Source organism: Pseudomyrmex gracilis, unplaced genomic scaffold, assembly GCF_002006095.1.
Source record: "Pseudomyrmex gracilis isolate BER0280 unplaced genomic scaffold, ASM200609v1 scaffold_43, whole genome shotgun sequence".
Lineage (NCBI taxonomy): Eukaryota > Metazoa > Arthropoda > Insecta > Hymenoptera > Formicidae > Pseudomyrmex > Pseudomyrmex gracilis.
In genome coordinates, this window is record NW_018020627.1 from 659,914 (window position 1) to 676,316 (window position 16,403).

The 16,403-nt window shown below is 44.8% G+C and overlaps 1 protein-coding gene across 1 annotated transcript in view; it reads right to left on the bottom strand.

Moving 5' to 3' along the window:
* LOC109853106 (growth/differentiation factor 11-like) overlaps positions 1-14,801 on the bottom strand; it is a 19,977-nt gene extending 5,176 nt beyond the window's left edge. Inside the window, exons 1-2 of the mRNA XM_020424876.1 lie at positions 14,662-14,801; positions 13,434-13,902 (exon numbers count right to left, since the gene is read on the bottom strand). Of these exons, the coding sequence (XP_020280465.1) occupies positions 13,434-13,782 (349 nt within the window). The 5' untranslated portion in view covers positions 13,783-13,902; positions 14,662-14,801. The remainder of the gene's footprint in view (positions 1-13,433; positions 13,903-14,661) is intronic.
* Between the last annotated feature and the right edge of the window lie 1,602 nt (positions 14,802-16,403).

Here is a 16,403-nt window from a genome sequence, read left to right on the forward strand (position 1 = left end):
AGAGAGAGAGAGAGAGAGAGAGAGAAAGAGAGAGAAGTCTGAATTGTGCAAGAAACGGAAATGTAATAAACAAAATGTAGAATCTCTCGCATTGATCGTCGCGTCGATTTATCGTCGAGTCGTTTGTGCGGCGCGCGCGATTCGCGAGTAATTATTTCTGATTGATAATTAAAAGAAATGAAAGTAGCGCGCGCCGATAAAAGCGCGGGACATATCATAGAAAATCGAACGCAGTTAGAAAACACTGTTTCTTGAGCACAGCATAGATTGTAACGCGCGACTTTCTATGATCGCGCCTTCGTAATCGCGGCGACGTAACGTTGTTATCCGGAATAGGATTTTTTTAATTTTTTTAATTTTTTTTTTGTTTGTTTTTCCATCCACAGAAAAGGCAACCTACGAATATATTATTACGCGTAATAATCTCGCCGCGGCAAAGCGCACTCTTCTTTTAAAATGAGTTTACATCGTAGCAAAACTGGCGCGATATGTACATGTTACACACTTCCTTCACCGGTTGCGATATACTTTCCCGCACGAGACTCACGCATTTTGCGCGTGTCTTTTCCTCCGGCCGCGGCTGGAAAGGCAATTTGCAACACACAGAGCGTCTTTTTCGAAAAAAAAAAAAAAAAACAAATTCGCGCCGATTTCCTTTAAAATCAACAATTTGGCTAACGACATGAAATTTCCGACAGCGCGTTATCTCGCGACGGAGATACACATCTTCCCGGCTAGAAACGTTTATGTATGTTGCGATCTATGTCGGCGACGATCGCATCATTATCATTATTATCATCATCCGCACGCGTCGCGCTTTTTGCGCGAACGTCCAAACGATACATAGATATCGAAGACGAACACCGTCTCCGGTGCAGCTCGTCTCGTCGTTGTCGCTGAAATTCATCAAATCAGTGATATTGAGAATATTAATCACACGAAGATGTCAAGGGGGAGCGCGTATCTTCCGAGTCAGGCTTCCACTCTGATTGCAAATGTACACAAAGATAAAAGCTTGTTTAGTTTTTATGTATATTTTTGAATAAAATGCAACTTTCTCGGAGTTCAAGTTTATTTTCTCCGTTAATTTCACGCGCGCGTACCATACAATCCGACCGTGATTCAAATCTCGGAAATTTGATTTTTTTATTTTTATTTTTTGTACTTAGTTATTTTTGATGAAGATCGAGCGGCGACTGCATCACGCGTGTTCGCAAAACCTCGAAGCCCGGTTTTCAAAATAAGAAGAGATCGCTTTATAGAAAAATCCTCCCGGCGCACACATGTCGTGATTGCAAAAACGCTTCACAACGCCCGCGCATATGAAGAGAGCGGCGAGGAGGGAGGCAGGCTTCTCCTCCGCGATCTCGGCCGTTTCTCTCGCGATCGGCAATAAATCAGGACTCGAGAGGCGCGCTCGTTTCTTGCGGCCCGCCGCGCTCGTGTACTACACGCACGTGCGTCCGACATTTACCCCGTTGACCGACGACGACGACGACGACGACGAAGACATGGTCAAACTCGACTCTGGGATCCCGGCGGAGATTCGCGGCGTGCGATCCGATCGATCGATCGGCGGCCCCGGGGGCACACGGATTGATAAAAACCTTGCGGAGGCAGATTTATATACACACGAGAGACTCTATTCAGGCCACATCGGGCTCGGCGAGAGAGGCCGCTTCCACGAAGGGTAAAGCCACCTCTCAAATCGTACCGTTACACGAACGTTTTTCTCGTGGCCGATCGATCAATCAGCGCTCGGCCACGTCGATTTACTTCGCGGCGCGACACAACCGCTGCGTCGATCCTCTTCTAAACTCGCGGCGTCCCGGTATTTGATACCTGGATTACCCGATCGCGGTAAGAAGTTTTCCGCGAAACTTGTGCGAATCTCCCGTCCCGGACGGGGACGTTTTCCCGACCCGACACACGATGCAATTCAATGACGCGAATTAAATCTTTTCTCTTTCTTTTTCTCTCTCTCTCTCTCTCTCTCTCTCTCGAAAGAGATCGACTTCCATCTCGCCGCGATTTTGCTAATTGCTTTTTGAAGAAGCGAAAGAAAATATGCAACGCGCAGATATTCGCGGAACAATTATTTACTCATGTCGTGGGATAGAGCGGAATTGCGGTCTCCTGTTGTTTGATGCGCACGAGGCTTCGACTCGTCTTAATTTTGCATGGGAATACGACGAAATTGCGTGACGTATTGCGCTCGTTTATTTTTGTTTCACGAGAAGGGGATGTGGCGAGAAAGAGACACACACAAACGACGACGACGACGATGATTAACCTTCGCTGAGTGGCTCTCGTTCCGCGCGTTTTCGAGCACACGAATGTAATTCGATTATCTCTCCTTCCCACCCACTTCCACCTCCCCTCGCGATCTCTACCCTCACGTCACGCGCTTTTATTCGTCGTCACTGTCAGCCGTCAACTGTCCCGCAACGATCGTCTGACTCGCACGGCAAGCAATGTCTACCCGCGCGATTGCGTCTACCGTCGTCTACCGCCCGTCACGCCCGTGGGAGAACTAATTATTATTAATCACGTCAACTTTACGATTATACGCGGACGTGCGCGACGCCGCCGCCGCCGCCGCCGCCGAAATCGCGCCCTTCGCGTTACAAACCGAGGTTGAAGGTTAAGCGCGAGAGAAAGTTTGACAGCCGAAACCTTTCACACGGCAGCAGAAGCGACACAGCTGCGCGCCGCTCCTGCAGCCGGTTTTCTATATCAATGTCAAATTCCGACGGGAGGTGGACGTAGATGTGTATATTACGAATTGATAAATGCTTCTTATCGATGAGCGCGGTTGGTCGAAAAAATGCGGAGGGGGAGAGGGCGGTTCCGATGTTTGTCAAACAGGCAACGCGGGAGAGAGCGATATCGGTCGCAGCTTACGTTTGCGTGATAATTTTCAGAAAAAACCGCAATCACCTGTGAGACTATCCGGAGAGCGACTGTTATCGCGCGAGCTCGAAAACTTTCCTCGAAATTTCCACGTCGAGATTTATATTTCGCGTGTTATCGAGTCGCAAATTGTTAAACGAGCTACTACTTTAACGCAATAATTTCTTTTGTTTTTTTCAAAATAATAACGAGCAAATGCTAATGAGATCAACTAATGAGATCAACGAGCGCGTGTGGGCGCGCGCTCGTGATTATCACACGGGAGGGGAAGAGGCATGGGCGAAGGTGACATCTCTTCCAAAACCGGAGATTGCGAGGAGACGATGTGCGAGAAACACGCGCGTGTCGCGTCGCGCTGATGGACGATCACGTGCGCGATATTTTTAAACACCGCCGCGCCACCCCTTACGCGCGCAGCCGGCGAGAAGACAAGAAGCTGAAAGAATCGTCCCGAAAAGCGCATCGGGGATTCAACGAGGAGGGACGATAAGTCGCCACGCGAGCGCGCGGCCTGGTAGGAGGTTCCGTCTCGTATCAATTATTTCTTCAACGTTATTTATAGACAGGGCCACGACACCACAACGGTATTATCGTTGTTTTCCATATGACTTTCATCCGTGTCTCGCTTTCTCGGTTTATTTTGCGCGTGTTTTTTGTCAAACAAGATTGCGTATCTCCTCGCATGATCGCAAATCTGCGTACCAGACAGACGCTTAAAAAGCGCGAACGCGATAAGCTGAGTATTTACTTCAAAAAATTTCTCACTTCCAGTGCGTTAAAAATGAGTAATTATTCCATCTCCTCCTCGACCCGTCGTCGTTGCCACTTGACGCTCGAGTAAAAGTTTCGCGTAACAGACAATTTGTTTTGTTTTTTTTTTTCTGTTTTTCCGAACAAACTTTGATGAAAACAAATGTCGAATGATTATCGCGAAGAATTGAATATACTAATGTGCGCGCGCGAGTGTCTCTCAAGAGAGACCGGGAAAGTCTTTCTACGCGTTCGTTCTTGCGCGCGCGACCTCCGCTAAAATCTATATTTATCCCAGGCGCTGGAGCGCGCACGCACTTTAGTAGTGCGCCTTTGGCTTTATTGTTTTCATCCGCGCGCCCTTCCTTCTTTTTGTCGCTTTCACCCCCTATCATCTATCTCGCAGCCGAGAGATGCACGTACGTGTTTATTTGCGTCTGCGTGACACACCGCGGCTTATCCCCGAAAATCCGTTCGCGTCTCACGTGTGCGATATAATTCCCGGCGGGATATAAGTCAGAAGCGATTTGTGAACACACACAGCGCCGCGCGCGTTGAGAAAGAAATCGTCGAGAGCGCAGACGGCTATTCCCGTAAACGGGAATTAGCGCGCGGGCGCGTGAAACAAAGGCGGGCGCGCGCGTTTTCGAATGCGTCGCCTCCGCGCCGTAACTTCTTTCTGGCTCTGGTGTGGGTTTTTTTTCTTTCCCCCGACTATTTAAATATAGTCCGAAAGCTCGCGCGCCAGACGGTCTGTAGCCTCGTCTGGACGAAAATAAAGTCACCATCTTTTGCGTCCTGACTCCGGTCTTTCTTCCCGTTTTTTGTTTTCTTTTTTTTTTTTTTTCCGGCCGGAAAAACGAGAGACGATGACTCGTGCGCGCGTGTGTGTGCGTGTCGTTACGACGATGCCTTCCTTTATCCGACCTTCAAGCGCGAACAGACGAGGAAGGAACGAAAAAGGATCGACGGGAAGCGGCGCGTCGCGTGAGGATGCAAAAGTGGCGGTGGCTTCGACCTTGAGACAAGACTGCGATTTCGTCGTCTCTCATTCAAGAAATACGCGAATCTTCAAAACTTCGAATCTTCAAAAAATCGTTAATGTTCAAGGAATATAAAATTTCACGTTGGTTTATTGTGACGATATCAAAGCTCGATTTGATAAATTTATCACATTGCGCAGTTTTTCTCTCTCTTTCTCGCTGATGAGTTTTAATCTCGCGACACGAGAAAGCTCGAAGCGTCTGAGCGGGTTTTTCGCGAAACGAGACGCGCGTCGGCACATCCAATTCAGACTAAAACAGCCGCGGGAAGTAAGCGGGGCAGCGTCGGGGGCTTTGCCGTGTGTCTGCACGCAAAACTTCGCGTCTGTACGCACACCTAGCCACCGCCAGGAGCGTTGAACCCCGAAATTAATGTTGTAATCGTCGGTATCGTCCTGTCTCATTTCTCCCCTCCTCGCCTCCCCCTTTATTACGCTTACGGAGTCTCTCGTTGCCCTAAAGCCGCTCGATAACGTTGCCTCCGACTTCGGAATACCTAATTGCACTAATGATCCTGCGGAGCCCCCGTAGGGCGCGCGGGAGTGAACGACCCTTCGCGGGAAAATTCGTTCGCTCGCGAGGAACGCGTCAGCATCTGATCGACGTGAGAAAAAGAAACGGCACTACGATTCTCTTCTCCGTTTGAGAGTCAAATCGAGAGACGACGTGCGTTGCTCGTTTGGAATTTTTTTTTTTTTTGGATCTTTTCAAACTTGTTTCGTTTCCTCAACGTGACCGATTAAACTCGCCGCGCTATCACTAACTCACAGCCGTTTTCTTCATCGACGTTTTCTTCATTCGCGTGTGAAACACGATCTTATACGTGGTGCGGGTTTCCGGCAGAGTCCGGTGTGGAAAAGTTTCACTTAAAAGCGTTTTCGCGGGAAATCCGCGCGATTTAAATCGCGTTCGCGTTAAGTAAATTACCGAGAATCGCGCGTAGTTTAGAACACACGATCGATCGACGATAATTTCTCGCGCACGGAGTGAAAAAAAGCGCCGCTACCTATCTACAAGCAGTTATCGTTTTTCCGGTGGCCGCGCGAGGCCACCACGCCCCCGTAAAACACGCGTGAGGGAAGGGATCTCACCTTCGGGACGGGAGGAACGGGGGGTGGTTTAGCCGACCGGCGCCCCGGCGAAAAAACCGGACGTAAAAACTGCCGTCTCCGAGCAATCTGCGTCGCGTGACGCGGACCCGCAATTCCGACTGCACTTCGACAGCATAACGGCGTAACTCGATAAAATTCGCATTTGGGTCACGCGTACTCGTTTCCTTCTTCCTTTCCTTCGCCCTTCTACCGTCGTTTTCTTTTCGTTGCCTGTCCGGTTCTCGCTACTTCTTTCTTCCTCCTCCTCTTCCTTTCCTCTCGCCCTCGGAAGGGCTTAACCCTCGCGGTATCGCGTGCGTTTATGCATCCCCTCTCCCTGGAGGAGTCATCGGTACGCCGGCGGGGAGAGGAGAAGCGACAGAAAAAAGAAGTATAGAAAAACACCCTTTTCTTAACACCGCGATTACCTTCTCACACGCGCGCTAAATAAATAAACCGAGAATAAATCTGTCGATGCCAAAGGGTAAAAAGTCGATTCTCAAAATCGTGTGTGATCGATCGCGCGAAAATTAACGACAAAGCGCAGCAGTGGCCCTTAAAGACACTCGCGGTACGTGCAGCAAGTGATATTTGTACTTTTAATACCTGATCACGCGGAGAGCCGGGAACAAGACAAACTGGTTACTCGGTAGGGTTTAGTCATAGTTGTCGCGTTCTCATTCGCGCGCGTTTTAATTTTATTTTCGAGGTTTCACAAAACTTTTCTTGTCGTTAGATTTTTCCGCGAGTCTCAAATCAAACGACACACAACGGGAAACAAAATCGCTTCTCTTCCGATTAAAATCGAAGATGAAGAAGAATTTTCTTTGAAATTTCGAGAAATCGAAAATTTTCACGCGATCAAATTCTCGACGGGCAGTTAAGATACGAGCGAGATGAGAACCGCTGAGAGCACCGGCGCCTGTCTGCGAGTATGCTGACCACAATGGCACTATCTAGACTATCATTATTCTCTCCGCGAAGATATATGCGTGCGTGTATATCTATTTCAGATTTGCTATTTTCGTCGGAACACCGTCTGATTTCAGATCGAACGCGGCGCTCGCAAAAGTGAGGAGGGGACGCGCCGAAAGGGAAAAACCGCGCGATTGTTAAACATTTGTGGGAAAAAAAAAAATATTCTCCGTCGCGTGTTTCTTCTCTTTTTTCTTTTTCATTATTTCAGTGAAATTATTTTACTATCAATTACACGACGAGAGACGGCGTTGCGCTCCCGATTTTAATTATCGAATTGCGCACGACTCAATTAATAACAATAAAGAAGAACAGAAGATTGAATGACGTCGTTAAACCCGAGTGATGTAAGCGCGCTTTATGTAAGCACGCACGTATCGCCACTTGGTGGGCGATAATGGCGGTAATGAGGTTCACTTTTGAATCCACGTGGCGAAAATCTCCGGCACACGCGCGAGATAGACGCTAGCGCGCTATCGTTTTTTTTTTTTTTTTTTTTTATATATATATAATAACGATGCAAACGCGCAACGCGATGTACGCGTTACTTGTATATAAGGGACGGCTTTCTTGTTAATGAAATTACGCAACGAAATCTCGAGATAATTAATTTCTCTCTCGGTGAAAAGCGCAAAACCAACGTGATACCGTTTTATCTATCGTTATGTTGAAAGAAAATCGTCGCGCTTCAGCTGACTAGAGACAAGAAATTGCCGTCCTAGAGAGTAGCTCCGGGCGTTACGTCACGTTGGACTAGGTTTCATTTTCCGAACATATAAATGTGATTCCAATAACCGTCAGTTACCTACAGACAAACTTTAAAAGCGATAATAACCGATGGGCCTGACCTAGGCTGTGCATCGGCCGTGACCTTCGTTGCGCGGATGGAGGCCGGTTCGTCGTTCGCACACGTATACATTTGCGAGAGTATTGGCGATCGCGTCTAGTGTTCGACCGGGTGTGAGAGGGGGGTGGGGGACCTATGTGCTTTAATACCTATACTTAACTCCTCTTTCTTAAAGAGCGCCACAGGGAGGAGAGACCGGCAGTCGCCATGTCAGATCTACAAGGTCCATTGATTGCTCTTTGTCTCTCTGCTTTTCTCTTTTCTTCTCGGCTTCTTTTCTCTCTCTCTTTCTCTCTCAATAGCTTTATTATTATTTATTATGAGTGTTACGAAATGTTAAAAAGACACTTTTTTGTGAGAAACTTTTTGTTTTTATTTGAAAACGTTTAATTATCCCGATACTATTTATCAATACAATGCATGCAATACTTACATCAAACATTTTTTTGGCGCATTTGTTCGCCCTCCTCCTATTGTGTCGTATCTAAATGCGTTCCGATAAGTGCGAAAAAAAAAACATTTAAAAGACAATTAATCAATCGCGTCCTGCAGCGGCTATCGGTTGCGACGTGAGCAATTATATTCCTTGCAAGAAATAATTTTTGGCCAACGTCATCGGGGTTAGGGTTACGTGGCGGTGAATACAAAGAGATAGTTGTTCTTTATCTTAATAAATTTTTTTTGAAGTTGTTGAGATTTAATAGTTATTTTTTTTCTTTAATTAAATTACTACATAATGATATTGTGAAAAAACGTCGCTTTACAAAACGTGGAATTTCAATACAGTAATTAATTTATTAGATATCTACAAAAAATTTAAAGATAGAGTATTTTTTCTTTAACGACCCTCTCGTTAATTGATTGTCACCTCGTTCCGCGATAACTTTTCGACGATTGACGAATAAATCGCTACAATGGGAGAATCTTAAATTTTAAATTGGTCACCGGGGAGTAAGTGAGTCACTTATCGGTACCTCATGAGCCGCTCTATGTACGGACACGCGTGTGTGTATACGTATGTGTGCTTTATACAAGCGGATCGATCTGTTGCGAGATGCGATCGTTTCGATCTCTCGAGAACATCGGGCAAAAAACGTCCGCCGGTCGTTTCGCTGAACGGCCGATGTCGAGATACGGAAAGGAGCTGCGCATGTGAAAATCAAAGGAAACGCGATTTTATCGAGTAGCCGGACGTAAGAAAGAAAATCTTAAATTGATCGAACGATCGATCACGGGGAGTAACTTTAAAAGGTGAACCTCTCACAAACAATTAGAACGTTATCGGAAGAAATGGACAATAGGATGAGAAGACGGATCGAAGTCGAGCAAAAGTGAGGACGCGGCTGCGGGAATCCAAATTGCGGACAAGGAGGAAAATTCGAGACCGATAATGAGAAAACGAAAGTAGACTTTCGAGTGTGTTTTCGACAAAGAGAAATGCGCACGTTAAAAGATACATAAATACACGAAAGATTAACGGGGACGCATGAAGCTGTCAAGAAGATAAAACGAGGAAAAAAGATCGCGCGGAGAAAATCAAATTCGACAATAGACAAGCGCGACGATGGACACTGCGAGTTACGAAATAATGTCTGCTGAAAGTGCACTCGAAAACAACAAATGCGCTGATACACGAAAAAACCGAGAGATTAAGACCGTGCGTGCACACCCGATTCACCGAGGCATGTGCACGGAACGTGTTATCTGTTCGCGCGGCGCAAAAACAAAGATTAATAATTAAAATGCAGAAATTCGGTGTGAGATTAACGGTACTTGTAATGCGATTATGTGCGCGCTATAATTAGGCGGATTTACGCGGATTTTTTTCTTTATATCTCTGATTACACAAAAAACATCGAGAACAAATATTCTTCACGCGTTTGATAACGCCCCGAAATCGACTTAATTAGCATATTTTACTGCCTAAAACGAACGACGCGTTAAAGTTTCGAGATATGTTTTAAATAAAAGCGAAAAAAAATATGATAGACAAGTATCGCTTCGATTTAAAATTATTATTATCGCGGCGTTGGCTATTTTCTCTGCGTGAAAAATATGTACGGAATTGCAAGATTGACGAAAAAGACGAAAAGGATGAAGGCAGAGAGGACTTTCGCGCGCGGAGAAAAAAATACGCACAAACGCATTTCCAAAGATTTTGCTCTCCGCTCGAAGGTTGAAAAGGGGTCATTTGTGATAACCCGAGTCGCAAAGACGATACGTGCAATTAATCTTTCTTTCTTATTTTTTTTTTAGCATTTTTGAAGCCACGTTAAATTTGGCACTTGCGACCACGCCAATATCGCATTGATAAGATCGCGAACTGCGTCGCGCCGTTTTGCGCACGGTGCTCGCGAACTAGCAAGCGTCGCGTTATATTCAAGTAACATCATTTCTTAATTTTTTCTTATCGTCACGGATCGTTCCGGCTATTAAATCTCGCATCCGATGATGCAAGAACGTAATTCCTTCGCTCTTTTGTTTCACCTCACCGGCCGTTCTCGTTATCAGAGAGAAAGAGAGAGAGAGAGAGATAGAGATAGAGAAAGAGAGAGAGAGAGAGAGAGAGAGAGAGAGAGAGCAGCGTCGCTAAATATACGCCCGACTTATTTTCGACCGCGTCGCGGAATCAAGATCATTTTAGGAAGCAAACCTTCGTCACGATTGTCGCACGCTTTTCAACGTGTACGAACGGAAGACGCGGCGGCTGTGACGCCTCGGGAGGAGTTGAGAATGTCGAGCACGTGAGGCACGTGAGCGAGTGCCTCTTATAAATAAACGCGATCTATATAAAACGACACGCAATGCAACCGCGGTTTTCGATTGAATTATTCTTTCGTTGCTTTCGAAAGAAAATAATTGTATTTAAACCCACATATCCAACACGCAAATTATGTGCGTTTAAATGCAAATTTTGTTCGAAATTCAATCGAAAACCGCGGTTGCATCGCGTTTCATATAGATCGCGTTTATTTATAAGAGGCACTCGCTCACGTACCTCAAATCACGCGCGGTAAATTAACTCCTTGTCGTACTTTGACGAGTCTGACTCGTGATAACAATTTTGACCTGAACATGGATATCACGAGTCAGACTCGTGAAAAGAAATACGGGCCAAACGTAAATATCACGAGTGAGACTTGTGGAACCAAGTGCGGGCCAAACGTAAACATCACGAGTCAAAGTCGTGAGGCAAGATCAAGCGTGAACAGGTATCCGCACGTCGGCTTCTATTGTGATTGTCTCCGCGCATCACGCTGCCCGTTTAGTGCGCGCCGTCTTCAACCGCTTGAGCACGGATTTTGTTGAGCTAAATGGTACGGCAAGGGGTTAAAATACTATAGATTGAGAGATTGTATTATTCTTTCAAAACAAAATATTATATTTAAACGCACATCCAACACGCAAATTATATGCGTTTAAATACAATATTTTGTTTCGAGAACTACGCGAAAGAATAACACAATCTCTCAATTCATTTTAATTTGCCGCGCGCGATTTAAACTCGAACGCAAATCGAGTCGAAGTGCGCGCGCGCTTTGCGAACGCGCCGGAACACGGCGATGCTGCAGAAATATCTCAGTTCCTCCGCGTTTTTTGTTGCAACTTTGCAGTAACGTTGCAAAATAAAGCCATAATTTGTCGCGATGATAAACGGGAGACAACACTTTTTATCGTTATATACCAAAATGGCATATAACCCTATGATCACGCGATACGCGGTAATCGCCCACGATATAGATGTTGCGCCCGACGGGATTCTGTTAGGCCGCTTTCTCTCTCGCGTCCGAAATTGCGCGAAAAAAAATTCCGCCCGGCTATCTCGAAAAAACGAAACACCACCCTTCGATCGTCCTCCCTCGTGCCGAGCTTTCTCTCTTTCTCTCTCTTTCTCCTAAGCAGGTCGTTGATCTTCTTTTATTTCTTTTCTCTTTCTTTTTTTCGCGAACACGGGGGCCTTAATAACAGGTTGTGGTTCTACTGCCACTATTACGTGCTTAGCGGCAAGTGGCTCGAAGACAGTTTTGCCTGAGGGACTCGTGCAACAGATCCGAGCGGGACCGTTTGGAGCTTCTTCTACTCCTTAACAAGTGTATATTACACACGAGTGCATACAGGGTGTCGCCGAAATCGTGCGCGATTCCTCGAGCACCACCGAACGGTCCTCTTTGGAACGTTCCTCCTCCTTGGCGACAACAGCTGATGCTCGCGATTGTCGGCGCGCGTCGCGCGAATAGTTCGCACGTACGCTGGAGTTTATTTTAATTTGTTTATTACAAGAAAAACTGCATTGTGAAAAATTTTTATCTTCTTAGCGGCGATAATCGCGGATTTGTGTATTGTTTTTTTTTTTTTTTTTTTTTCGATTTTGAGTTTTTTTGTAACAAGATTGAACTGCGTATTACAACTAATCCCTATATAATGACGATTCTCGCTTGAAGCGCAACAAATACCCTGAAAGTGCGGAGATAAACAAAATTGCATGCGATCGTGCGGTCGCGTAAACGTTCATTAGAACCAACACGCAGAGAGAGTCTCGGTTTCCCTCTGAGCGCGGGCCGTAAGGCCTATATCGTCTTACAAAAGGCTTTTGAAGCGACAAAGGATCAAGGACTTTTCGACTTGTTTAAGGAGTTAGAAAGATCCCCCCCCCTCCCGAAAGAGAAGCGCCTGCGACAACCGACGATTAAAGAGTTCGAGTTTGGGCAGCGACGCTCACGCTCGCACACTTATGTATGTACACGAAGAGGCGTCGAGAACGAGATGAGTGTCAGGCACGTTTGAGATTCTGACTGGTAGCACATTGAGCTTAAGGACCAATTAGGATTAAAATTCCTTTCACGCTCGGCGCGCGCTCCGCGGAAGCAAATGTAAAAAAAAAAACTCTTTTTCGTCGATTTTAATTTTTACAATTTTTGCAGCGATTCTTTCTAAATTTTTTTGAATGTTTTTTTTTTTTTGCATCTCTCATTCTTTAATGCCGAGTCTGACGTCTTTAGAGAAGAGAATTATTATGTATCTTTTTTTTTTTTTTTTTCAAATCGAAATTAAACACAAAGATCGTAAGAAAGCGAGCAAGTTTCGTGTCGAGTAAATCGCGTAGAGATTTAAACAGCAACGGATGTAAGAACCAGGTTATATAATTGTTACTTCGGCGCTATTAAGTTACAAGATGCTCATCAGCGGCGATGATACGATGCAATTCAGTGTACGTACCTATGTACGCCACACGCGAGAGCGTGTGTGTGTGTATATATGCGAGTCACGCCGGGCGGATCGCCGAGTCGCTGAGGTTAATTTACTTGACGTTGCCAAGGAAAACATGATCGGTGTCGTGTATGAAATATTACCACTCGCGGTAATTAATTCTGAGCAAACCGTGGCGCCTGACTGGCATGATCTTTAGGATAACGCTACCTATTACCGAGATATGCAGCCGGTTTTTGCGGCCGTACGTACGTATGTATATATCGGACTTGTTGCGAGGAAAAGATCATCGCTACATTGATGTAATACATGTAGCGCTTAATAATAATTGAATGCAAGAGATTTTTTTTTTTTTTTTCATATCGTGGCGAATTTTCATACGCGTTACGCAAACGATAAGTGAGCGTTTGTGAAATTATTGACTTTACACACGCGATACATTTCGAGACACATTGTGTGTGTCACAGTCTCGAAATAGAAACAGAAATACGAAGAAGCCAAATAATAGTTCGAAATAATTGTTTATCAATATTGAACAAAGTTTTTTTGATTAAATATTGTCTTTTCTAGCCAAATTGTGAACAAAAGAATGAAAAAAGGACTTACGTGGCTGTGCCAGAGCAAATACGCTCTCGGTCTTCGCAGAATACTCATCGTCTTCGTACGTAGGTCCAAATGATTGCGGTTGATCGGACTGCATCCCGTACATATCCATCAGCTTCGAGAGGGCCGGAATCCTTGGGAGAGCTCGACCTGTCATGTTCGGCGCCTGCCTCAGACCGAGTTTGTTCAGAATCTGCTCTTTTATTGCCTGAAGACTGAGTTCACGGAGTTCCTCGTGCATCCTGCACGTGGAACATGAGGCGCCGACCATCGCGAAGCGCTGGCTGTTCTCGGGTGTATTAAACACACCGAGAAGTACCAGCAAGAGTAGTAGTACCGCCCTCGTTACCATTTTGCTCTCAAGGTCGTCGTTTGGTTGAGTCAGCTAAGATCGGTCTTCGTCGTGTAGGAGATACGATCAGATGATCGATAGATCATTACCCGTCGTCACTCGCTGAATTCGTTCTCCTTTCTTCGGCAATAAAAAAACCAAAAAAAACGAATTGCTTTAGCCCGATTTTTTTCGGATTTTCTTATTTCTAGAGATAAAATAAATAACTCGCGCTACTTGGTCTTTCTTTTCTCACGTGTAGACTCTTCTTGTTCTCTCCGTTATTTTTTTTTTTTTCCTCGTTTTTACTCCCTCCCACGTTAATTATTTTCTTTCGCGAAGAAAATCTTTTCGTCACAGTTTACCTTCGCAACTTTTTTCTACACGAGCACACGCTGTCCTCGTCCTTCTCGAACTTTCTGGCTTCCTTGTCACGAGACGTCGCTTCACCTACGGAACTAGGTGACTGGCCTTGGTCACGATCGCGGTTACACGCGGTCCAGTTTCACTTTCCTCCTTTTCTCGCGGATAACGCTCCACTTTTATGGAGGTTTAACGAAACTGTCTCACGCGCACCAATCACTAACAAGAAACAGTTCGTTCGGATTTCGTGCAGTGTAACCCAGAAAGCCTGGAGGAAGGCAGAGCATGCAGATTTCGCGACCTTCACCCCCGACGACTTCGTTCGCGAGAAGTCTGTACCCCGTTTCCCCAAGATTCTCTTACTTCAATTTTCGAGGATCTATCCCTTCGCTCGGTAATCTGTGACGTTACTCTAACTCGGTTTATTTTATTTTATTTTTTTTTGCTTTTGTTATAATCATACTATTTTTTACGGTACCAAACTTTTATGTTTAAGCAAGCTTTAACAGCGTTTTTTTTTTTTTTAAGAAAACTCACCAACTGACTACGGATCTCCAACGAAATCCTAAGTCAAGTAAAAGCGATGAAGGTCCGAAGATAGACAGACAGACTGGCAGAACCCGAATGAAGAATCCTAAGAGCTCACCGGTTTGTCAAGTACTGACAGAAGGCGCGAATTCTCACCGTATATATGTCCGAGGTGGAGACCTCCACCTCTTCTTCTTCTTTCTTCCTCCCTTTTCCTCTCGCGCCCTCTCCCTGTTTGCTCCCGCGCGGTGTATCTCCTTCCTTCGTGCGGAACACGCCGCGACGTATCTTTCTCCCGTCTCTTCTCTCCCGTAGTATCTTACGCACTCGTAGGGGCCGAACGTATATCTACCTATACCGTCGCCAACAAAATCCCCCCTTCCGCCCTTGCTATCAGCCCTCCTTCACCTTCTCCTTCTCCTCTCTTTCTCTATCGGTGTTCCCCGCTCCCAACCCTTTCCGCTACCACCGCTACCGCAAGTGCCATTCTCCCCTTGCCGCGCCCTCCCGTGACTCCCGACCGTCGCACCCGCCCGGCGCGACCCCACCGTTCTTCACGAACCTCCTCTTCGTCGCTACCCGGCCGTCGCGATTCCGATAGCGAAGCACGATACGCCACTTATCTTCGTTCTTCTCGATTTGCAAATCACCGGGCGGGCAGAGCGGTGATCCATTATCAAAGCTCGATGTAACCCGTGTCGTGATCTTCACGACCGCCAACATCGGGACCCCCGTCCCAATCGCACCGTTTATGGTGTCAGTTGTAATAAAAGACATAGCGAAAGAGATACCCACAATCTTCCCGATCGGCAAAAGGATGAAAGAAAAAAACCGCGAAAAGAAAGTTGTCGCCTTCTTGAAAAAAATTACGCCCTTAGGAATCCGCTCTGTCAATCTGTCTCGGACTTAGCCCTCATAGCCCTCACGCGTATTATAGAATACGAATTTCTTAGATTTCTGAGTAATATTAAAGTGTCAGGCATGTTTTAACTAACGTTTTAATCTGGTTAGATTAATTAAAATATATTTTAATCTGTGATGATGTTGTTTTATTACGGGTTCTTAACGAAATTAAAAAATCTCTTGTTTAGCTCGGGCAAGTTTGAACCTATGTGCAGGATGTTGTGCAAATAATTTTAAATCAATGTGATTAATTCAAACGTTTCGGTTTATTCTATTCAAACCATCTTTAGTGGAATACTTTATTTGAACAATCCCTCCTGATTTTCATTAACGAAGTATAAATTAAAATTAAAATTGTCGTTGTCAAAGTTTTAAAATTAGAAAGTCATTGTATGTGTGTATGTCAAGCTTCGTCACTGTTGTGTGAAAAAATATAAAATATATTTAGTAATATATTTATGTAAGTAGGTAAATTAATAATTAATATAAGAAAAATTAATATAAGAAGTAACATAAAATAAGAAAAAATTAACGTAATATAAGAAAAAAATTAACATAAGAATTAAAAAAAAATTAACATAAAAAAATGTTTTAAAAATTTTACATAAGAAAAAAAATTAACATAAGAATATAAGAAAAAAATTAACATAAGAAGAATATAAGAAGTAATATAAGAATTATTATAAGAACTAACAATTAATATAAGAAATAGATTTTATATGAGACTAAATATAAGAAATACAGGGTGTCACGCAATTAGGACGGATTCTATCTCGAAATTAGTAAAAGATAGAAAAAAATTCTAAAGAACAAATTTGTTCTTTTATATAAATCTTCTACAGAAACAA